Raw genomic sequence first — 18,254 nt, 5'->3', positions numbered from 1 at the left:
CCATTTCAGCAATGTTTTTATAGGGACTTTCCAAAGCTTTCTTAATGTTTTGGTAAGGACAGGCACACTGCCTTTTTATTCTAGTTCAGCATTCAGTGCCCCCTAATTCTGTGCACTTACCTTTCAAGCTAATAACTATTGCTCTTGTTAATTATTCCCATTCCCTTTTTTATCACTGGATAAGAGTCTAAACCTTAAACCTTCAGCCTGCAAAAGTTCCTTAGCTTTTATCTTTTCATGTTTGATTTTGGAAACAGGATTGCCCTTTAAATCAATTACAAATGATAGATTTATCTATATTCATAGACAAGTCCAATCTGAGCAGCAGCTCAGTATGTAGTACTGCAATCACTGCATATGTTAGCAAGGAGAGAAACTCGTGAGTCAAAGATGTTTCTTAATTTGTAAAATGGTACTATAGAACTCCATGTGAAATGATCCGTCTCATACTTCTAAGTATTTTATTTAAAACCTCAATTATTTGTCTTTCTCAGGTGCTTGCTTTTGGGGTTTTAAAATACATTTGACATAGGAAATAGTTTTGTTTTTCAGCTGAGACAGTACCCTTGGTATTACCAGATCTATAATATAAACATATAAAGTATATAATTATATAAAGTGTACATTTTCTGTTCCATGATTACTAATTATTTTTTAAAGATCTTTGAGGTACACTTTTTTTTTTTTTCTATTTTCTTTTTAGGCTGTGTTCACCTTCTATATCGCACCACCACACTCCTGCATGGTTTTATATGGGATGCAGTCCTTCATACCCGTGAGCACCGCTCAGGCAGGGAAAACCACAGCCCCCACCTATCTCCAGCCCATCAGCCGACTTCGGGAGGTGCTGGGAAGGGCCTGCTTTGGGTACTCGTGGAAAGCACGGGAGCGCCGCAACCACCTCACCTCCACCACCGGTGGCCGAAGCGCAGCGAGGGCAGCCGCTGTGCGATGGCCACGCCAGGAGCCGTGTGCCCGCCTGTGGGGGGCGCTCCGGCTGTGTGACCCCACGGAGCCACTCAGGCCCCGCCCCACCTCCCCTGCCTCTCCCGGAAGTGACGTTAGGTGCTGCGTCAACGCAGCCGGAAACACTGTAGGGAGCGGTAAACAACCCCTTGGAGAGGCCGCTGGAGTCGCGCTTCCATCTTTGAGGGGCTTGAGCCCGCCGCCACCATGGGGGGCGTCCTGGGCCTCTGCTCCATGGCGAGCTGGGTAAGGCGGGGGCTGGCGGGCGGTGCGGCGGTTCCCTGCCTCTCCTTGCCCATTGCAGGCCCCAAGCAGGCGGTCGGTGCTGCTCCCTTTCCCCTTCTCCCCCACCTCTCCCCGTGCCTCGCCCGTCGCCTCACCGGCCCTGGGGTGGGCGCGTCTGTGGCGCTGCCTTCCCACCTCCTCCAGCGTGGGCCGTGCGCCCTCTCCCCCGTCCCGTCCTGAGAGGCAGCTGCTCCGCTGGGACAGGCCTCGTTTAGCGCAGGCTGGGAGAGGCAGGCCCAAAGAATGTGGGGGGGAACGGGGACGGACGGACGGACTGACTGACAAGACCGCGGTAGTTTCTTCCGCCGTTGGGCTTTTTCAGGAATCCGTCGAAGCCGGGTGAGGAGCTTGGTACTTCACCAGACAGGCCGGCTTGCAGCGCTGCTGGTCGCTGCTTGTTTCGCCTCACCGTGTGGGAGGTGTCTGTGTCCACTGAGTTCCCCCGCACCAAATCTGTAAAGGAGTAAAAATCTAATTAAATGCTTAGGAATTTAGTGCTTCTTTCCGGAAAAATAAACCACGTATGTTTTCTTCATCCTGCTGATTGCATTTAATGCCTCTTTCTTACGGCTTTGTCTTGAGCAGCTCCACCCTTCATAGCATCTTTGTCTCACTGAGCCATCGTTTTCGCAGCGCTCTGTATCTGTCTATGGTAGTGTGTCGCCACCATGCTGAACATCGTCAGGTGATTTTTCTTCATGGGAAACAGTAGTTCGATGTGGTTTTAACTTGTTTGCACTGTGCAGAAGAGCACAGAAGTTGAAAGAGAGCCTGTATGGCAGTCCTCACTTGAGGCGTGTCTATCTGGTGCTTAAGTGGTGACAGGTCATTCCAACTCGACTGCCTGTGCAAATAGATGCAATCAGGTGGATTATGAATCTTTAGAGTTCTGTCTTAAAAATGTCAGTGTGATTGTGAAAACCTGAATTTACCAACCCCAAATTATTGTACTATACCTGGATTAAATGAAATTATGTGTATTCAAACAGTTCATACATGCTGGTCTAAGAAAGCCTCATTTATTGAAACCTCAGTATTTGTGCTGCCAAAATATATGGATTTTGGTTCCTGTAGTACAGAGTGATATTTAATTACAGAGATGATACTTAACTCCTTAGTCTCCTGTCTGAATTCTGTGAAAAGATGGGTAAATTTGTATGAGCTAAGTTTCCTGGCTGATATGTATGCAATGAGTGACTAGAACACTGATAATACCTGGTTAAGGAAGTACTGGCAGTGTTCATTTTGCTTTAATTTTTAAAATGCTACTTAATGGATTAGCCAGTTAGGCTTTAATTACTAGCTGAATATAGTTAACATTAGCATTTTTAATTATTGTCAAATACAAAGTGACAGTATGACTATAGGTTTTAATTCACATACTTGAGTTAATATATGCTGCATTTTCAAGTCCATAAACAGCCATTTCTGATAAACTGGCTGGTGTTCGTAGTGCATGAAGAATATCTGTTTACTTGGTCTTAATTTTTAGTGTTTGTTTCTGTACAGAGAAATACATGTAATAGTCTTTTAACCAGAATGATTTACATGAGTATGTAATCTTAAGTCAAGATTTACAGTGGGTAATACCTTCTTTTAAAGTGCTCAAGCAAATTGGGATGGTGTGGGGTTTTTTGGTTTTTTTTTTTTTTAATTCTTTCTCCTTCCTCCTCTTCCCTATGGCTTTAACGTGTTGATTTTCTTTCCACAGTTAATACCACAGCTAATCAGTACATAAAGCTTGTGTATGATAGTTTTTACAGGAGAAGTCTGTTTGCACTGGTCTCTAAGGCTTTGTCAGTATAAATGCCATTTGGGACCCAGAAAGCAAAGCGTGAGAGTGAAGCAACAGGGGAACTAGAAGGAGCAGAGCTTGTGCTAGTGTGGACTGTCCATGGTGAGGAGAACTGCTCTGCTTTTGTCTGAGAAGATGCTGCTGTTGCTGTTGCTTCAGCTGTGTAGCTTTTGCAAGGCCACTGCAGAGCTGCTCTAGGTACCTGACCTTGGCAATCTGGTCTTATACCTTTTATTCTGTTTTTTTTTTGTGTGTGTGTGGTGTTAGTGCTGGTTATAGCTCTACCCTGCTCTGTGCTGAGCAGGCAGTGCTTCAGTTCACTGCTTTTAAGAGCACATATGAGCATGCCAGAGATGGGTAGTGGGGTGGAGGAAAGGCCTTAAGAGCACTGTCATTTCACTAGAAGTCTTATGATCCTGATGACTTTGATCCTGATTGGTCAGACAATGCCATTTTCACGCTGCTGGGTCTTCCCTCTCTTGCTCTATGGAATAGCTCAGCTGCTGTTCTGCTCACTTTAATATTCTCTAGCAAAGCAAAGATCTTGATTAAATTGGTTCTTTTAAGCACATTGTAGGGATGATGTAGCTAAAACCTGACTAGGCCCAGCAGGGGAGGGCTTAGTGTTTTTGTGAATACTTAATTCAGTATATAATCATTTAGTCATTACCCCAGTAAGAGGATTATATTTGATACTAAAACCTTGTTCTATATACATCGAGGCAGTAACACTTGATTTTCAGTGGTTTTGTTGGCTTTTCTCTCTTTCTACTGCAGTATTCATTTTGTTATATCTTCCTCCTGCAATTCCCAGAGAGAATGAAGTGACTAGTTTAGCAGGCATGAATTAACTTGTCTGCCCAGCTGGCTGCTCCCAGAATAGGTGTGTGGGTCATTTTTTATTATTTTTGCCCTAGCAAACACCACTGAGCTCCTTGTATCCCTTTGTGTTTTGGTGAAAAATGAGGTGGTAGGTACAGATGTTACTGGCCGGTGGTTGTGACTTAGTAACTGTTGTCTGAACTTCCTTACAAAACAGTCTCAAAACTAATTGCGGGGTAACTCTTTGTGTGCACCTATGATTAAGCTGAGTCTCACCTGGGGAGTTAAGCTTTGATTTCTGTGGTAGTATCTTACTGTTTGTACTGTAGGATTCTTGTTAGGAGGTGTTGAATTTAGGAAGAAAGCATCACAACCTGTTCTTGTCCTCTCTGCTGATAAACTCACTTCTATGGCCTGAATATTCTTTGCTTTCTGTTCTTTTGGAAGTCTGTTACTTGTTAGAAGTGGTTTTGCCAGTAGTATGATGACATTTGATTGGAATGGTATGTATTTTGTTCTTTCTTGCCAAAAGAAAGAGGGACTTGGACTATACTGTATTTCCTTGTAGAAGTGGCCAACTTGTATAAGTAGTATCAGTAATCAATAGGTGTCTCTTGTTCAGACATGTGCATGGTCTCAGCTTGTAAGGATGAGCTTCTTGGTGGCAGAATGTTTTGGAAGCTGTTGGAGCTGAGACACTTACATGAGTTTTATTGCCTCTTATGAGGCATGTTGTCGCCTATTGAGGTGGAGACAGTCATCTTTATTTCATCTACTGCAAACCTCCCATGTCTCTCAAAACACATGTTCCTCTGTGTGGGCTTGGGAGGAAGCTGCTTGAATTATTTAGACACTTAGCAAACAGTTTACCACTGGGATTCAGAAGGGAAGTGACTTGTATACCAGTGGGTCCTTGCATCAAGTTTTCTGCAGCAGATGACCCTAAAGTTTATATTCTTTTCCACCAAACTCAGCCTTTTATTTGGCAGGATCTTTAATGATATTAATGTAGAAAGAGTTATTTCAAGAAAGTAAGTTTTTGAATATAGAATAGAAATACTCTTCATTAGAAAGGTTCTTTGTGTGTGTTGAGGAACTATTGGAATACGTACAGTACTATAAAATCCTGATGCATCCTAAGCCAATATTTGCAGTACATTTCTTGCATACTAAACATAGGTGCCCTAATGTAGTTGCTTGCAGTCACAGAACAGCCTCAAAGGATCATCTGGTCCAACCTTCTGTGGGAAAGGGAGCCTTGGTAAGATGAGCAAGCACCCTGTTCAATCACATCTTGAAAACCTTGTGATGAACTCTTCCACCTCCTTGAGGAAGTTGTTGCACTGTAAAATCCCTCTCCTGGAATCAGCATGTTCATACTCTTTGTGCTATAATGATACTGAGTGGAGGAGGAAGTAAAAAAATGTCAACATAATATCTTTTACATATTGAAATAGTTATAATGAGAATCTACCTTGTTTCACTTTTTTTAGCAAGACAAATCTGTACTGAAGTTTGCTTATTTAAAAATGATTCTGTAGCAAAGTGAGTGAAGATTCTTGGCTCCTCCATCCTCAGAAAGGAACACAAGTACAAAAAGAATACAAGGAAATTATTTAAAAGACCAAGTGTGTGGGTCTGGTTGAACCTGTAAGAACACATCATCTGTGCCTTTTCCTGAGGGCTTCTCCAGAGGCTGCTGGGAGTGTTGTGGCAGTCTGTCTGCTCTTCATGCAAGCTCTGGGCCCTTCCTGGTAGTGGCACGCTGCTGGCGTTTTTAACTGTCATGTGATTAAATCTTTAAGAACTTGTTCTGACACATGCCAGTCATGCTGCATGATTGACGTGCACTGGTCATGTGGCTGTATAACTAGTCATGTTTTGATGTGACTGACTGGGTGTCTTCACTGCTGTGATTAACAGCCATAGCTTTTGTCACATGGTGGAGGTGTCCTGTGGGTGAGCTGGGGCAGAAGCTGGGTTCTGCTGTCTGGTATCTATGTCAGGGTGATGTTTATGAATCCTCACCAGTGAGGATTGTGGCCCAGCTCTGCCAGATACTGGACGTGTTTGTAGGTGGCAGTTGTGCTCAAATATTTTTTTTCTCTGCAGTATTTGTTTAATCTCTGCAGCTGTGGAAGGGAGGATGGACTTGTTAACTAAAAGCAATCCTTGCATCTCATTTAGCTGAAATTAAATAAAATTCAAGAGAACAAATGAGCCAGAATCCAGTCTTTATTTCATGTGAATGGATAAATGATTACTTTTGACATAGCACTAATTTCATTGTATGGTGGTGCATTAGGAAGCACTGCCAAGATTGTGAGGGGGTTCTGTAAATATGTTATAGTGACTTACCCTGCACTAGTAATGGAATGCACAGGATGAGTAATTTTCCATTGTATCTTCTGATGATCTGCACAGCCTGATTAAATACTGAAATCTAGCAGTACAAAAGTTTTTAAAGAGTCTGTTGTATGTTCTGTTTCTGTCAGATACCATGCTTATGTGGAAGTGCGCCATGCCTGCTCTGCCGATGCTGCCCCAGCGGAAACAACTCCACCATAACTCGGCTCATATATGCATTCTTTTTACTTCTCGGTGTGAGTGTTGCCTGTGTGATGCTAATACCAGGCATGGAAGAGCAGCTGAAGAAGGTCAGGTTACTTCTTTGCTAACATGTGTGGTAGAACAAATGTCATAGACAATAGTAAATGACATCTTGAAAGTACGGGCTTTATTTGGAAATAGGTCATTGCGCTGCCTCCTGTGCTTCACGGTCACCATTAATTTGATTGTAGATCCTATAAACAAAGAACTCATGGGACCATCACTGCATGGATGAGAAGTACTATTTAGAGATAAAAGTTGCACCTCTTCCTGAACAGCTCAAAGGAGAAAAAAACAAGATTTTGTATCAAACAAGAAAATTATACATTATCTAGATGCTTGTATTTGTGACACTTGATTGGTTTTGGTTCCTGTTAATAAAATAAAAAAATAACCACAGTAGTTTCATTCTGCTATACTGGTTAAAATTGTATTTTAGAGTGTGCAAATGCATAACAAAAATATTTTTCACTAACAATAGTAGCATATTTTTCTCTAAGGAAATGAGGAAGTGCTTGTAGGATTTTACAATTTAGTAGTTATATGCAGACACGATAGTGCATGTAAAATTACTGAGTGATAATTTGAGTTATGGCAGTGCATATAGGTTCACTGAGCTTGGAATGCATGTGCCTTGGTTCTGTTAGTGATTGATTTGCTGTTTTTATTTTGTTTCTAGGTGATACAAACTTCTGTTAGGTGTGCTTTTGATTTTATTCCCCCCAAATGATTAATCTGTAAATAGTTATTTTGGTGTGGTGTAATAACTACATTAGAGTTTCTGTGAGAACCATGTTAGTCGCCTAGGAAAGAAAATTACATCCTTCTGGAATATGATTTGACTTTAGAAAGTTGTTGTTCATGTCCTGGTAGTGACTGGAAAGGATATTCTTAGCTGTTTCGTATGGAGGTTACAGATACTTCTAATTGATGTTGATTTTTTGATGGGGAGGCTGTTTCTATTTTAAAGAGAGGTAAGCAGGCTGCCTTCTCCTAACTACCTGATAGCAGCTGACAAATCAAATTTATTAAATTCCAGATCTTTTATTTATCTCCTGATTCAGAGCAGCAAGTGTAAACTGCATTTCCATGAGAAGTTCCGAAATTGCTAATATCAACACACACACACACACACACACACACACACACCCCATTAATAAGATTTGGTTTTGTTTAGAATTTGCCTATGTGGGATTTTTTTTTTCCTTAAATGTTTTTAATATTCTAGTTATCATGTAAATAACAGTACAGCCCTTCAGGATTGTATTTTCTAACTGGTAATAGTTGCTTAACGTTAAAATATTCATAAATCATTAATACATATTTACTCACAGGAGGCCTTTTACAGATCACTGAAGTGTCTTGTATTTATCACAGATCCCTGGATTTTGTGATGGAGGTATGGGAACAACTATTCCTGGTGTGTACGGCCACGTGAATTGCGATGTACTGGTTGGTTACAAAGCTGTGTACCGTGTGTGCTTTGGTATGGCCATGTTCTTCCTCCTCTTCTCCTTATTGATGATCAAAGTGAAGAGCAGCAATGACCCAAGAGCAGCGGTGCACAATGGGTAAGATACAGACACAAGCAGTAAATGCATATGAGGTAAAGCTACTGTGGAAATAAAGCCTGCGGCCAAGCACACTGGTCATGTTTACTGTTCCACAAACAGAATTGCATAGTTGCTAGAGGAGTAATGTTGCAGTAGAGGGCACTCAAAGTTCTTAGACATGGCAGATTAATTTTTGTAAGAGGAAAAGATCCATTTTGACGATGGATAATCTGTCCAGAGGTTTTCCAAGGTCAGATGTTCTGCTTTTGTCCAAACATGACAAAATTTAGACATGGTACTAAGATTCATTCCACTGAGATTTTTTCAACAAATTGAAAGATTAAAAAGCCTCATCTGTCCATCTGTAAGAGGATTTACACTCCTAGCTTTGATGTTTGTAAAGGCTTGCACTTTTCTGAACAGTTTTATTTTGAAACTTACAATTTATATATGTGTCTGTATAGATACATATCTCTTCTCCTGCTGTTATCTTTTCTTCATTCTTCCCACCTCATAAAGAAGTATGAGTTATCTATTAAATTTACTGGGAAGCTCAGACATTATTCTTTTGTATTGCATTATAGTTAGAATTATCAGATGGAAGATGAGTGAAATTGACATAGGCGGTAGTTTTCATCCAAGCTCAGCTTATGTGTAACATAGCTTCTTGAACCAAGGAGATTTAAATAACTGTAATAGGGAATAGCACTAAAAAGCATAAAATTATTTATAGTGCCTAGTCTTGGTGGTCACAGTGATTGCTTAGACTACTTTTTCAAACTGATTATACTTAATGGAAGCTATGAACAGCTAAGCCATAAAAATGAAAATCAGTGTAATAAGATTAAACATTTCTAGCATGAAATGAGAAAAATCTTCACATGATTGCTGTAGGGGAAAGGAAAATAATTAAGATTGAGCAGAGTATTGCTTTGTTTGCTTCTTCTGTTTGTTTTGGTCTTAAAAAAGAGGCTGGGTACAATATTAAGATGCATTAGCAGCAGTAACTCAGATCAGCCTTTCTCTCCACCCTGCTTTGTTCAGAAGGGCATACTTGGTACATGCATGAAGAAAATAGTCCAGATACATTCTATAGCAGCACTTTGGGGTGGGGTGGGGTTTTTTTTTGCTTGTTTTGTGGTTTTTGGTGGGTTTGGTTTGGTTTGGTTTTTAAACCTGAAACTGCTTATTAAGTGTTCGGGATTTTCTTGATGTCCTTCTCTGGGGTTGTGCTCTCCAGTACAAATGTTGGTACTTTTTATGCAACCTGTAGCAGTTTACTCTTAGCCGGTCTAGTGTCAGCACCAGGGTAGAGGGAAAAACAATACTTATTACTGGTACAATACTTAATAATGTTACTTCCAACACTTCTGTAATTACTGGTTGTTCCAATACAGGTAGCTTGATGAAAACCAGGGCTTTTGATTTTCGGAATTGTATGTATCTTCTGTAATACTTCATGATGTCATCTTTCTGCCAGTGATTTGAAATGTTAAGAATATTGGGTTTTCCCATAGATATGTACTAACTTTTCTATACTCATGTGCCAGTTAAGCCTAGTTATGTGGTCTGGTGCCAGTGCTTGCTGCCTTGGCTTTAATGGCAGTATTCAAAATGGTTTCCAGCCTTGGGTTAATAGAAAAAATCAGTTATAATGTATTCACAGGATTGTTGCTGGCTTGCACAGAATTCATACAGAATGTAGGTGGTGTTTCAGATGAGAAGTGCTTTCAGCTGTTGCACATCATATGGGTAGAGTGTTAAGATCACTTTAAAGAGTTTGGACATTAGAGATTAGATTTAATCAAACGTGAACATGTTCTGGTTTCTAAAATTGAGAATGATGATTTAAAAAAATATATGGATTCAAAACCTAATTTTAATGAGGCTTCTATTATACCATGAATGTTGTTAATTCAGCTTTCAAAGTGGGTTTAGTCACTTCTCTGTGTCCCAGTGAATTAGTCCATTTTCCCCTATATTCTTCACTCAGTCATCTCATGTAGTTCCTCTCCCCACAACTGGAATGTATTTCTCTGATCACCATCCCCTGATTGTAACAGCCAGAAGGACAGATTCCACTTGCTCAAAGTATGATGAAAGATGGGCAGGGATAGAAAACTGGAAAACCATCCAAGAGTCTGACATTGTGGAGTGTGGTACCTGTCTTTTGTGTTATATTCAGCTTTGAAGTACATGTAGATGATACTGTGCCTCTATTTGGAGCTGCCTGCCACTGTGATCAGAAAAAAGCATCTTCAGCTTCTTATAGTTTTGTTGGTGTAACTTTCTTATTTGAAGTTTACTATGCAGGGTATATTTGTACACATTCTGTATTTGGAGAGAATTTAGTAAATCTTTAGTGGAATATATTTCCTTGTCTGTTTTCTAGGAAGCATCTGATCTGTTTTGTTTATCCAAGACTCTGTCTTCTACTGGAAACACATAAAGTCCAATGCTACTGCCCTGGAACAGGGACTTAAAGTTTCTTTGTATCCATTCTGTGAAAGATAAATCCTCAGCAGGTGTAGGCCTAAAAAGTCTGAATCCAGGCTTTTGTACATCTCTTCCGTGTAGGAAGTGAATTAAGACTGGCAGGGAGCTCCAGCATACTGTTGTCTGTCATTGTGGGAACCAAACAGATCTTCTGACTTTTTGGTTTTATGTTAAAAACAGGTAGGGATTTTTAACCTGTTTTTCTCATATGCAAGCAGCTCAGTAATGTCAGTGTGCTAGGTAAAAACTTCCTTAAAAAAAAAACCCAAGCAAACATAAATCCTCTCAATTATCTTCACCCTGGCTTAGTTCATAATATGTGAGTGAGATATCCCTGGGAAATGTGCCAAATCGTGTGTCAGTCTAGGACAGTTTAAGCATAATAAGAACAAAAATCTTGGGCAGGTAAGAAAAGAATTTTTAACCAAAAGACTTAAGAGTTGGGGTCTTTAATTCACTCATTCTTAAAGGTGGTGTAATTTGTTACTTTCAAGTTTGGTGAATTAGATCAGACTTCAGCAGTGGCCTGACTTTTTTTAATTTCCCTTTAGATTCTGGTTCTTCAAATTTGCAACAGCACTTGCAATTAGTGTTGGAGCTTTCTTCATACCTGAGGGACCATTTACAACTGGTAAGAGAATACGTCCTTTTGCTGTATCATGGTGCCATCATAAATGGTTTTAAAGTTAAACTAAGTGCATGCTGATGTCTTAGAACTTTAATTGTAGCTGTCTTAACTTCAGCACTTTTCTTTGTTTAGAGACATATCTGTGGTTCTTAACTTCTTGTTTTCTTTCTCTTCTAGTGTGGTTTTATGTAGGTATGGCTGGAGCATTCTGCTTTATTCTTATTCAACTGGTCTTGCTTATTGACTTTGCTCACTCCTGGAATGAATCTTGGGTTGAAAAAATGGAGGAAGGGAACTCAAGATGCTGGTATGCAGGTAAATGACTGGGCCACAAGCAAGTTTTAGATTTAGTTGTGCATTATATTAAATCATTCACCAAGCAGTGCATTATACAAAAGTGCAGAAGGGCTACTTCATGCATAAGTATCACTTTCTCAGATGGTGTAGTTCTACTTTGTTGTGCTGTCCTTTTGATGTCAAATAAGGGGGGCAAGGGAGAGGGGCAGCAATCTCTCAGCAATAAGATCAAATTTCTGGGAGCAGGGTTTGTCTGTGGTAGCAAAGAAGTGACATTTGTAGGTGTTGTCTTTTGTTTTTTTCTTTTTCAGCCATAAATTGTGTTACACCTTATCACTGATTAAAACCAAACTAGCCTCTTCCTGCTTCATGTGGAGCATAAATATCTCAAATAATTGTGTTTTACTTTCTGTCTGCCAGTCGGTCATTCTTCAAATGTACATGCTGAGTGAAAGGCTGATATAGTAAAGGAAATACATGTTAATTTTAATAAATCATTTCAGATGTGATAATTTAGGTATTTTAAAAGACAGCACGGCCTATCTTCGTGCAATGGCTGTTTTGCTCTTTAATGTTTTTAGCAAGATGGAATTTGGAAATAACATTTGGTTTTCCTTCTATTAGAGAAGTAGTTCTTCAGTTTCTTTTTTAAGAGTGTGTGTAGTATAACTCTGTTCTTTCACACCTGCTGCGCTGGTTGCTCTTTGAGCACCATAGAATCTAGTATGGCTTCAGGCTTCCCATTTATTGTGTTCTTTCTTTTTAACACATCAGAATATTGAAAACTTACTTCCTTTGTGTTCAGTGCGCAGAGTTGCTAGTTGTAATTATATACCATATCCAAAACCTGAGAGCCATGTAATACTATTTCAATTCTAATACTTTCCATTATTAAGCAGCTTAACTCTTTTTGTGTCTCTTCACAGCACTGCTGTCAGCTACAGCTGTCAATTACCTGCTGTCTCTGGTAGCTATTGTCTTGTTTTATGTTTATTACACTCATCCGGAAGGCTGTTCTGAAAACAAGACATTCATCAGTGTTAATATGCTGCTGTGTATTGGTGCTTCTGTCATGTCAATTCTGCCGAAGATTCAGGTATAGTTTTAATTCTTTTATCTTCTAGATTTGCTTGGGGTTTTTTTTGCCTTTTGTTTTGTTTTTTTTTTGTTGTTGTTGTTTGGTTAGGGTTTTTTTGGGGGATTTTGTTTGTTTTTTGTTTAGTTTGTTTTTTTTTATTATCAGTTTTAGGAACCTATTATATATAGTCTATTATATATAATAAAATATATAATTGTGCCTGAGAATTGTAATTGACTAACTTTGCTGTTCCTTGACTACTTTGCATAGGAATCTCAGCCAAGATCTGGTTTGCTGCAATCTTCTGTGATCACAGTTTATACCATGTATTTGACTTGGTCAGCTATGACCAATGAACCAGGTAAGTACAGGAGCAATGTATGTTTTTTTTGGGTAACCAGTTTGGCAGTAGATTGTATTTTTATAGTTTTGCAGGGCAGTATTTGAATGGGCTACCACAATGTGTGTAAGATAGAGGCAGGACTCATTAGTTAGTGTTCTCTTCCCCCTCCCCAGTTTTCTGTGATCATACTGAAGAAATAGTTCTTCCACAGATAATGTGTTTTTCACTCGCTGTTGTGTTTATCATAGGGAAAAATTTTGATCTCTTACTGGCAGGACAGTATTCTGAAGGTTAGATGGTGCAAGTTCCCACAGCTCTTCCCAGGTGTCTGGAAGGTTCATCTCCCCACTGAGTTTCATGTTTCTTACTGGTGACTGAGATGCTACTGATTGTATTTTTCCAAACAGAGGATTTTAAAGAATGTATTAATAAATGTTTTAAATGCTGCTTGTGTCTGAAAACAGCAGAGCATCTCTAAAAAAAAAGATTAAAAAAATGCAGAAATTCTGGTCATTAAGCTGTCAAATATTGATTTTTTTTTTTTTTTTGGTGTTTTTAACTTGGTCTCTGGCCCTTTCATCTTTAATGATGGACAGTCTTCTGTGCTTTTGTGTAAATAGTACATATGAGTCATATCTAATTCCTGCAGTAATTATGGGGAAATAGGATGGTCTGCTGTTCTCAGCTGTTTCATCTATGTTATCTGTGGAGGCGGTGGACTGGGAGCTGTTGGTAATATGAATCTGACTTTGTAGTGTTATTTTCCAACTCTGAGATGACTCTGGTACCCCATCTACAGAGTATATTGTGGTCAAACTTGTTTTCTAATGGTAGAATTTGTAAAGCTCAATATGCAGAGTGTTTTTATGTTGTGGTATCTGTCTATAAGATGAAACAGTAATGCAGTTAATGCATATCTTATAGAAGTTTAAAATCCTTTTATCGGCTTGGACAGATTTTTATGTCACATACTTTCATTTGCCTGCTTTAGAGAGACTCAGTAGGCTAAAATCAGGTTTAAAGGTTGTTTTTTACCTCAAGACTGTCACAGTTCCTTTCTATTACCATGCATTCGATGTGGAAATGTACTGAAGTCCTAACATAGTATCTCCCACAGACAGGCGCTGTAACCCAAGTTTGCTGAGCATCATTGGTTACAACAGCACCACCATTCCAGCTGAAGGTCAGGTAGTTCAGTGGTGGGATGCACAAGGAATTGTAGGACTGGTTTTGTTTTTGCTCTGTGTTCTCTATTCAAGGTAAGCTTTTTTTTTTTAAAAAAAAAGTCCTATTAACTTGTAATACTTCTCATTGCCAGATACTGAATTGTATTTGGGTAACTGTACTGTGTCCTTTCATGTCAAATGCAGCATCCGAACATCCAACAACAGCCAAGTGAATAAGCTGATGCTGACCAGTGATGAATCAACACTGATAGAGGATGGAATGCCCAGGAGTGACGGCTCGCTTGATGATGGAGATGATGTTCACAGAGCCATAGATAATGAGAGGGATGGAGTTACTTACAGTTACTCCTTCTTTCATTTCATGCTTTTCCTGGCATCACTGTATATCATGATGACACTTACCAACTGGTACAGGTATTTACATTTGATAACATGTTTTTCTAATAATAAGCATACAAGATACTGTTTAAGAAAATTCTCCACCTCAGGTTTCCCACAACAGAATCTCTCATCTGATTCTTAGATAAATAATGTAACTGAATGGTACAGGAGTAGGAGCAGCTCGAGCTGTGTGCCTCCAATGAGGGACCCAAGAACAGAGATTCTTGGGGTTTTGTACTCTTGCATTCTATGCACCAGACCATCACGTTGTTCAAGCCAAGCATGTTCCTTGCCCATGCTTCTTGGTCCAATGGCAAATTTTGGTCTGGGTTCTTCTGTCAGTTATTGGGTTCTTTCTGAGCCTCTTCTTATCCTTTTCTTATCTCTCCAGTTGTCATTCTTTGCTAACAGATTCCTTTATCTTCCAATGTGTAAGGGTCTCGTGGCCTTTGTTTACATAACTAAACAAGTGCAGGTTGTAAATTAAGTTCAGCTTTATCTAGGTAGGAGTTATGTTCTTGTGGCCTAAGGCTCTAGTAACTTCAGCTTCCCGTGCTAAGGAACTACTAATGGTAAGCAAAAGCACCCATTCAAAAGAACTCAGTTAAAGGAGTTCAGATAACTAAACTTAATTCACAACATATGCCATCTCTTGCTGGACAAGGAGGTAAGTTGTGTGCTGTGAGGAATGTAGGTCTGGAATGGGACTTCCCAAGGGAAGTATACTGTTTGATCTATATTAAATGAGTTGTATTTGAAGACTGGGAGTAGCCAGCCTTGTTCGCAAGTGCTTTGTTGTATTTTCTGGAGTAATCGTTATGATTTATTGGACTGCTGAAATACTTCCTGCTGAAATGACCCGAATAGAGTCTTAAATTCTGTAACAACTACAGATAAGTAACCACCAGGCCCATGTCTGGTACAGAGAGCTGGAGAAAGGAGAGATGGGACATGTTATATCAGCAGGTTGAGGGAGAGGTGATCCTTCCCTCTGCTCAGCAATGGTGAGGCCACTCCTGCAGTCCTGGGACCAGTTCTGGGCTCCCCTCTACAGCAGAAGCATGGGCATACTGGAGAGAGTCCAGCAAAGGGCGCCAGGATGATGATGGGATAGGAGCATCTCTTATACAATGAGGGGCTGAGGGAGCTGGGACTGTTCAGCCTGGAGAAGGCTCAGGGGATATTATCCCTGTATATAAGTGCTGAAGGGAGGGTGCAAAGAGGACAGAGACAGGCTCTTTTCAGGGGTGCTCAGAGGTATGGGACAGAAACTGAAACACAGGAGGTTCCCTCTGAACATCAGGAAGCACTTTATCACTGAGAGGGTGAGGGCACAGGCTGCCCAGGGAGGTTGTGGAGCTTCCATGCTTGGAGATGTTGAAAATCCATCTGGGCACAGTTCTGGTTTGCGGGATGTAGGTGGCCCTGCTTGGGCAGGGTTGTTGGGTGACCTCCACAGGTCCCTTCCAACTTCAGCCATTCTGTGGTAGAGTCTGGTGGAAGGAAATATGGTTGTCTGCTCCTGAAAAAATTCTCACAATAGAACAGTCCTCCTGAGTGGGAATTGTTTAATGTTAACAGCTTGAACAGATTCTCTTCAGAGTTCAGAAAATACAAATTACAGTTTTTATCATCTTAAAGGACATTTGTATCAAAATAGCAACACTAGAAAGGTGTTCTCTTAAAAGTGACTCTTACTAGACAGTCCTGCTGTGCCTTGTGTGGATCAATGTGACATCAAGAGTAGTAATTCTTCTAGGTGTTGTCTTTTGACAAGGTGAAATGCATTATTTGTATCTGTAAATGTTACCCATTCCCTTCCTTTCCACAGACTTCCTCAGAGATTCCATGCAATTATTTCTACTGCTTGACAGCTTCTCTTACTATTTTTTGGGGTACTGTTGCTTTCCACTTTCCAGTGACACCAACATACTCTTGGCATTCTTGTACACGTTGGTGGGAACTGCCCAGAAGAAGGGTAGAAGTGTCCTTGGAGGTGTGGAGCTTAAGTGGAAATGACCTACTGTGCAAACAGGGTTGAAGAGTGGTATACTACATAAGTATTTGTTCAGACACAGGTTGCAAATCTTCACTTTTCCTTCTTTCACAGTCCGGATTCTTCTTACGAAACCATGACCAGCAAATGGCCATCTGTCTGGGTGAAGATATCTTCCAGCTGGATCGGCATCATGCTGTATGTGTGGACTCTGGTTGCTCCGCTGGTCCTCACAAACCGTGACTTTGACTAAGCCACGCTGCTCTCTAGGGAGACTCTGTTAGCTTCATTCACAGTGTCTTTGAGACAAACAGTATTCCAGATAGTAGTGCAGTTGTAAATATGTGTGTGTGCACGTGTGTGCCGTCCGTGTAGGATACCCTGCTTTATTCTGCATGAGTACCTTGAATCACATCTTTTGTCATTTCACTAGGTGACTTTTTCTAGCTGAGCTCAGTGACAATTGGTGTCATGATGGTTTTCATAGGATTACTCCTAGATCAAGTGCTTTGGGAGCATTAGATGTAAGATCAAGACCCTTTGAAAGTAGGGTGTTGGGGGGTTTTTTTGTCCATCTCAATTGCATTAAGTAGTTGTAGGAAAAAAATGTACAAGTGTTGTTAATTAGGGTAACAAACCAGTGTTAGATCAGGCTGTGGCAGCAAAGGAGAGGCTGCCTTTGATCATCCCTATTGCCTTGATTCCAAAGCAAGTCTTGAGTAAGCATTGTTAAAGTGGTGCATGTTGGGGGTTCTTGGGCATCCTGCAGCAGCATTTTGGCATTGGCAGCCTGACCCTTGTCTGTCTCAAGGGCAGCAGTACCTTTAGCACAGATGGTAAATGAAGAAACTTGTGCTTGAAGCTACAGCAGAGCTGCTGTCCTCCCCTCCTGCATGCTGCTGGGTCTGATGTGGACCCTTGCAGAGAGGAGAGCAGATGCCCTGGCAAGAAGGGTCCTGGCATCACATGCTTAGAAGCACATTTTTAAGGCACCTGTTTACAATGTGCATGTGTGTATTATTACTATTTTCTAAAGTAATTTAAATGGGATAGCTGTGCTGTAATTTATTGCTGTTTTGTGTGCCGCTTTCTTGGCTACGCTACAATCACAAGAGTTTGCAAGGAGGAGAGTGGTGAAAACTGTGTAAGCCCTTTAGAGGCATTTTTGAGTATTGTGGTTCAAGTAAAAAAGAAGCAGGGGAAAAGGAGTGCTGAAATTGCATAGCTGAAGGAGGCTTGTATTAACTGAGGCTTCAGTGTCCCTTAATGTATTTGCAGCTCTAAATTTTGAAATCTTTTAATGTATTAGGTATTTTGCTTGTTGTTTGTTGCCAGAGACAGACTTGAGCATAGGCAGTCTAGATCTAGGCATCAGCTATTAATCCATTTGATTAAAATACTGTATAGTTCCTGTGCAGTTACAAAACTTTAAATGCTTTTGTGCTTGCTGCTTTGTAACTGAAGCATTTCTCAGTATCTGTTACTTGCTGCAACTTGAGGCTGGAGCAGCCTGGCTGGGGGTGATCTGGAGCTTTCAGCAGGCATCATGTTACTGTGGTGTTTATACTCTACTTCCTGTTGCCAATTATTCTCTAAGCTTTTAATTCTGCACCTGAACACTGACAGTTACAGCAGGAGTCTGACATCTCAGACAAACTTGAGATGGTAATGGAAGGATTAAGTAAAGGCTTGTAATAATTTGGAATATGTTGTTACCTTATTAATAAATAAATTTGGATGATGTCCAGTGTCTTGATGTCTCGTATTACTGCCGGATGTGAACTGTGTTGTGGTTTTGTGCTGTATTCTCATCTTCT

The 18,254-nt window shown here is 40.4% G+C and overlaps 1 protein-coding gene across 1 annotated transcript; it reads left to right on the top strand.

Moving 5' to 3' along the window:
- The first annotated feature begins 1,077 nt into the window (after nucleotides 1–1,077).
- On the top strand, nucleotides 1,078–18,187 carry SERINC1 (serine incorporator 1). The gene is made up of 10 exons (XM_005154717.4): nucleotides 1,078–1,212; nucleotides 6,364–6,525; nucleotides 7,856–8,049; nucleotides 11,079–11,158; nucleotides 11,333–11,470; nucleotides 12,379–12,548; nucleotides 12,801–12,891; nucleotides 13,991–14,132; nucleotides 14,244–14,474; nucleotides 16,552–18,187. Exons 1-10 carry the CDS (start codon nucleotides 1,174–1,176, stop codon nucleotides 16,688–16,690), a joined length of 1,386 nt encoding a protein of 461 aa, XP_005154774.1. The 5' UTR covers nucleotides 1,078–1,173; the 3' UTR covers nucleotides 16,691–18,187.
- The last annotated feature ends 67 nt before the right edge of the window (nucleotides 18,188–18,254 follow it).

Source organism: Melopsittacus undulatus, chromosome 3, assembly GCF_012275295.1.
Source record: "Melopsittacus undulatus isolate bMelUnd1 chromosome 3, bMelUnd1.mat.Z, whole genome shotgun sequence".
NCBI classification, from domain to species: domain Eukaryota; kingdom Metazoa; phylum Chordata; class Aves; order Psittaciformes; family Psittaculidae; genus Melopsittacus; species Melopsittacus undulatus.
This window is presented reverse-complemented; position numbering and strand designations above follow the sequence as displayed.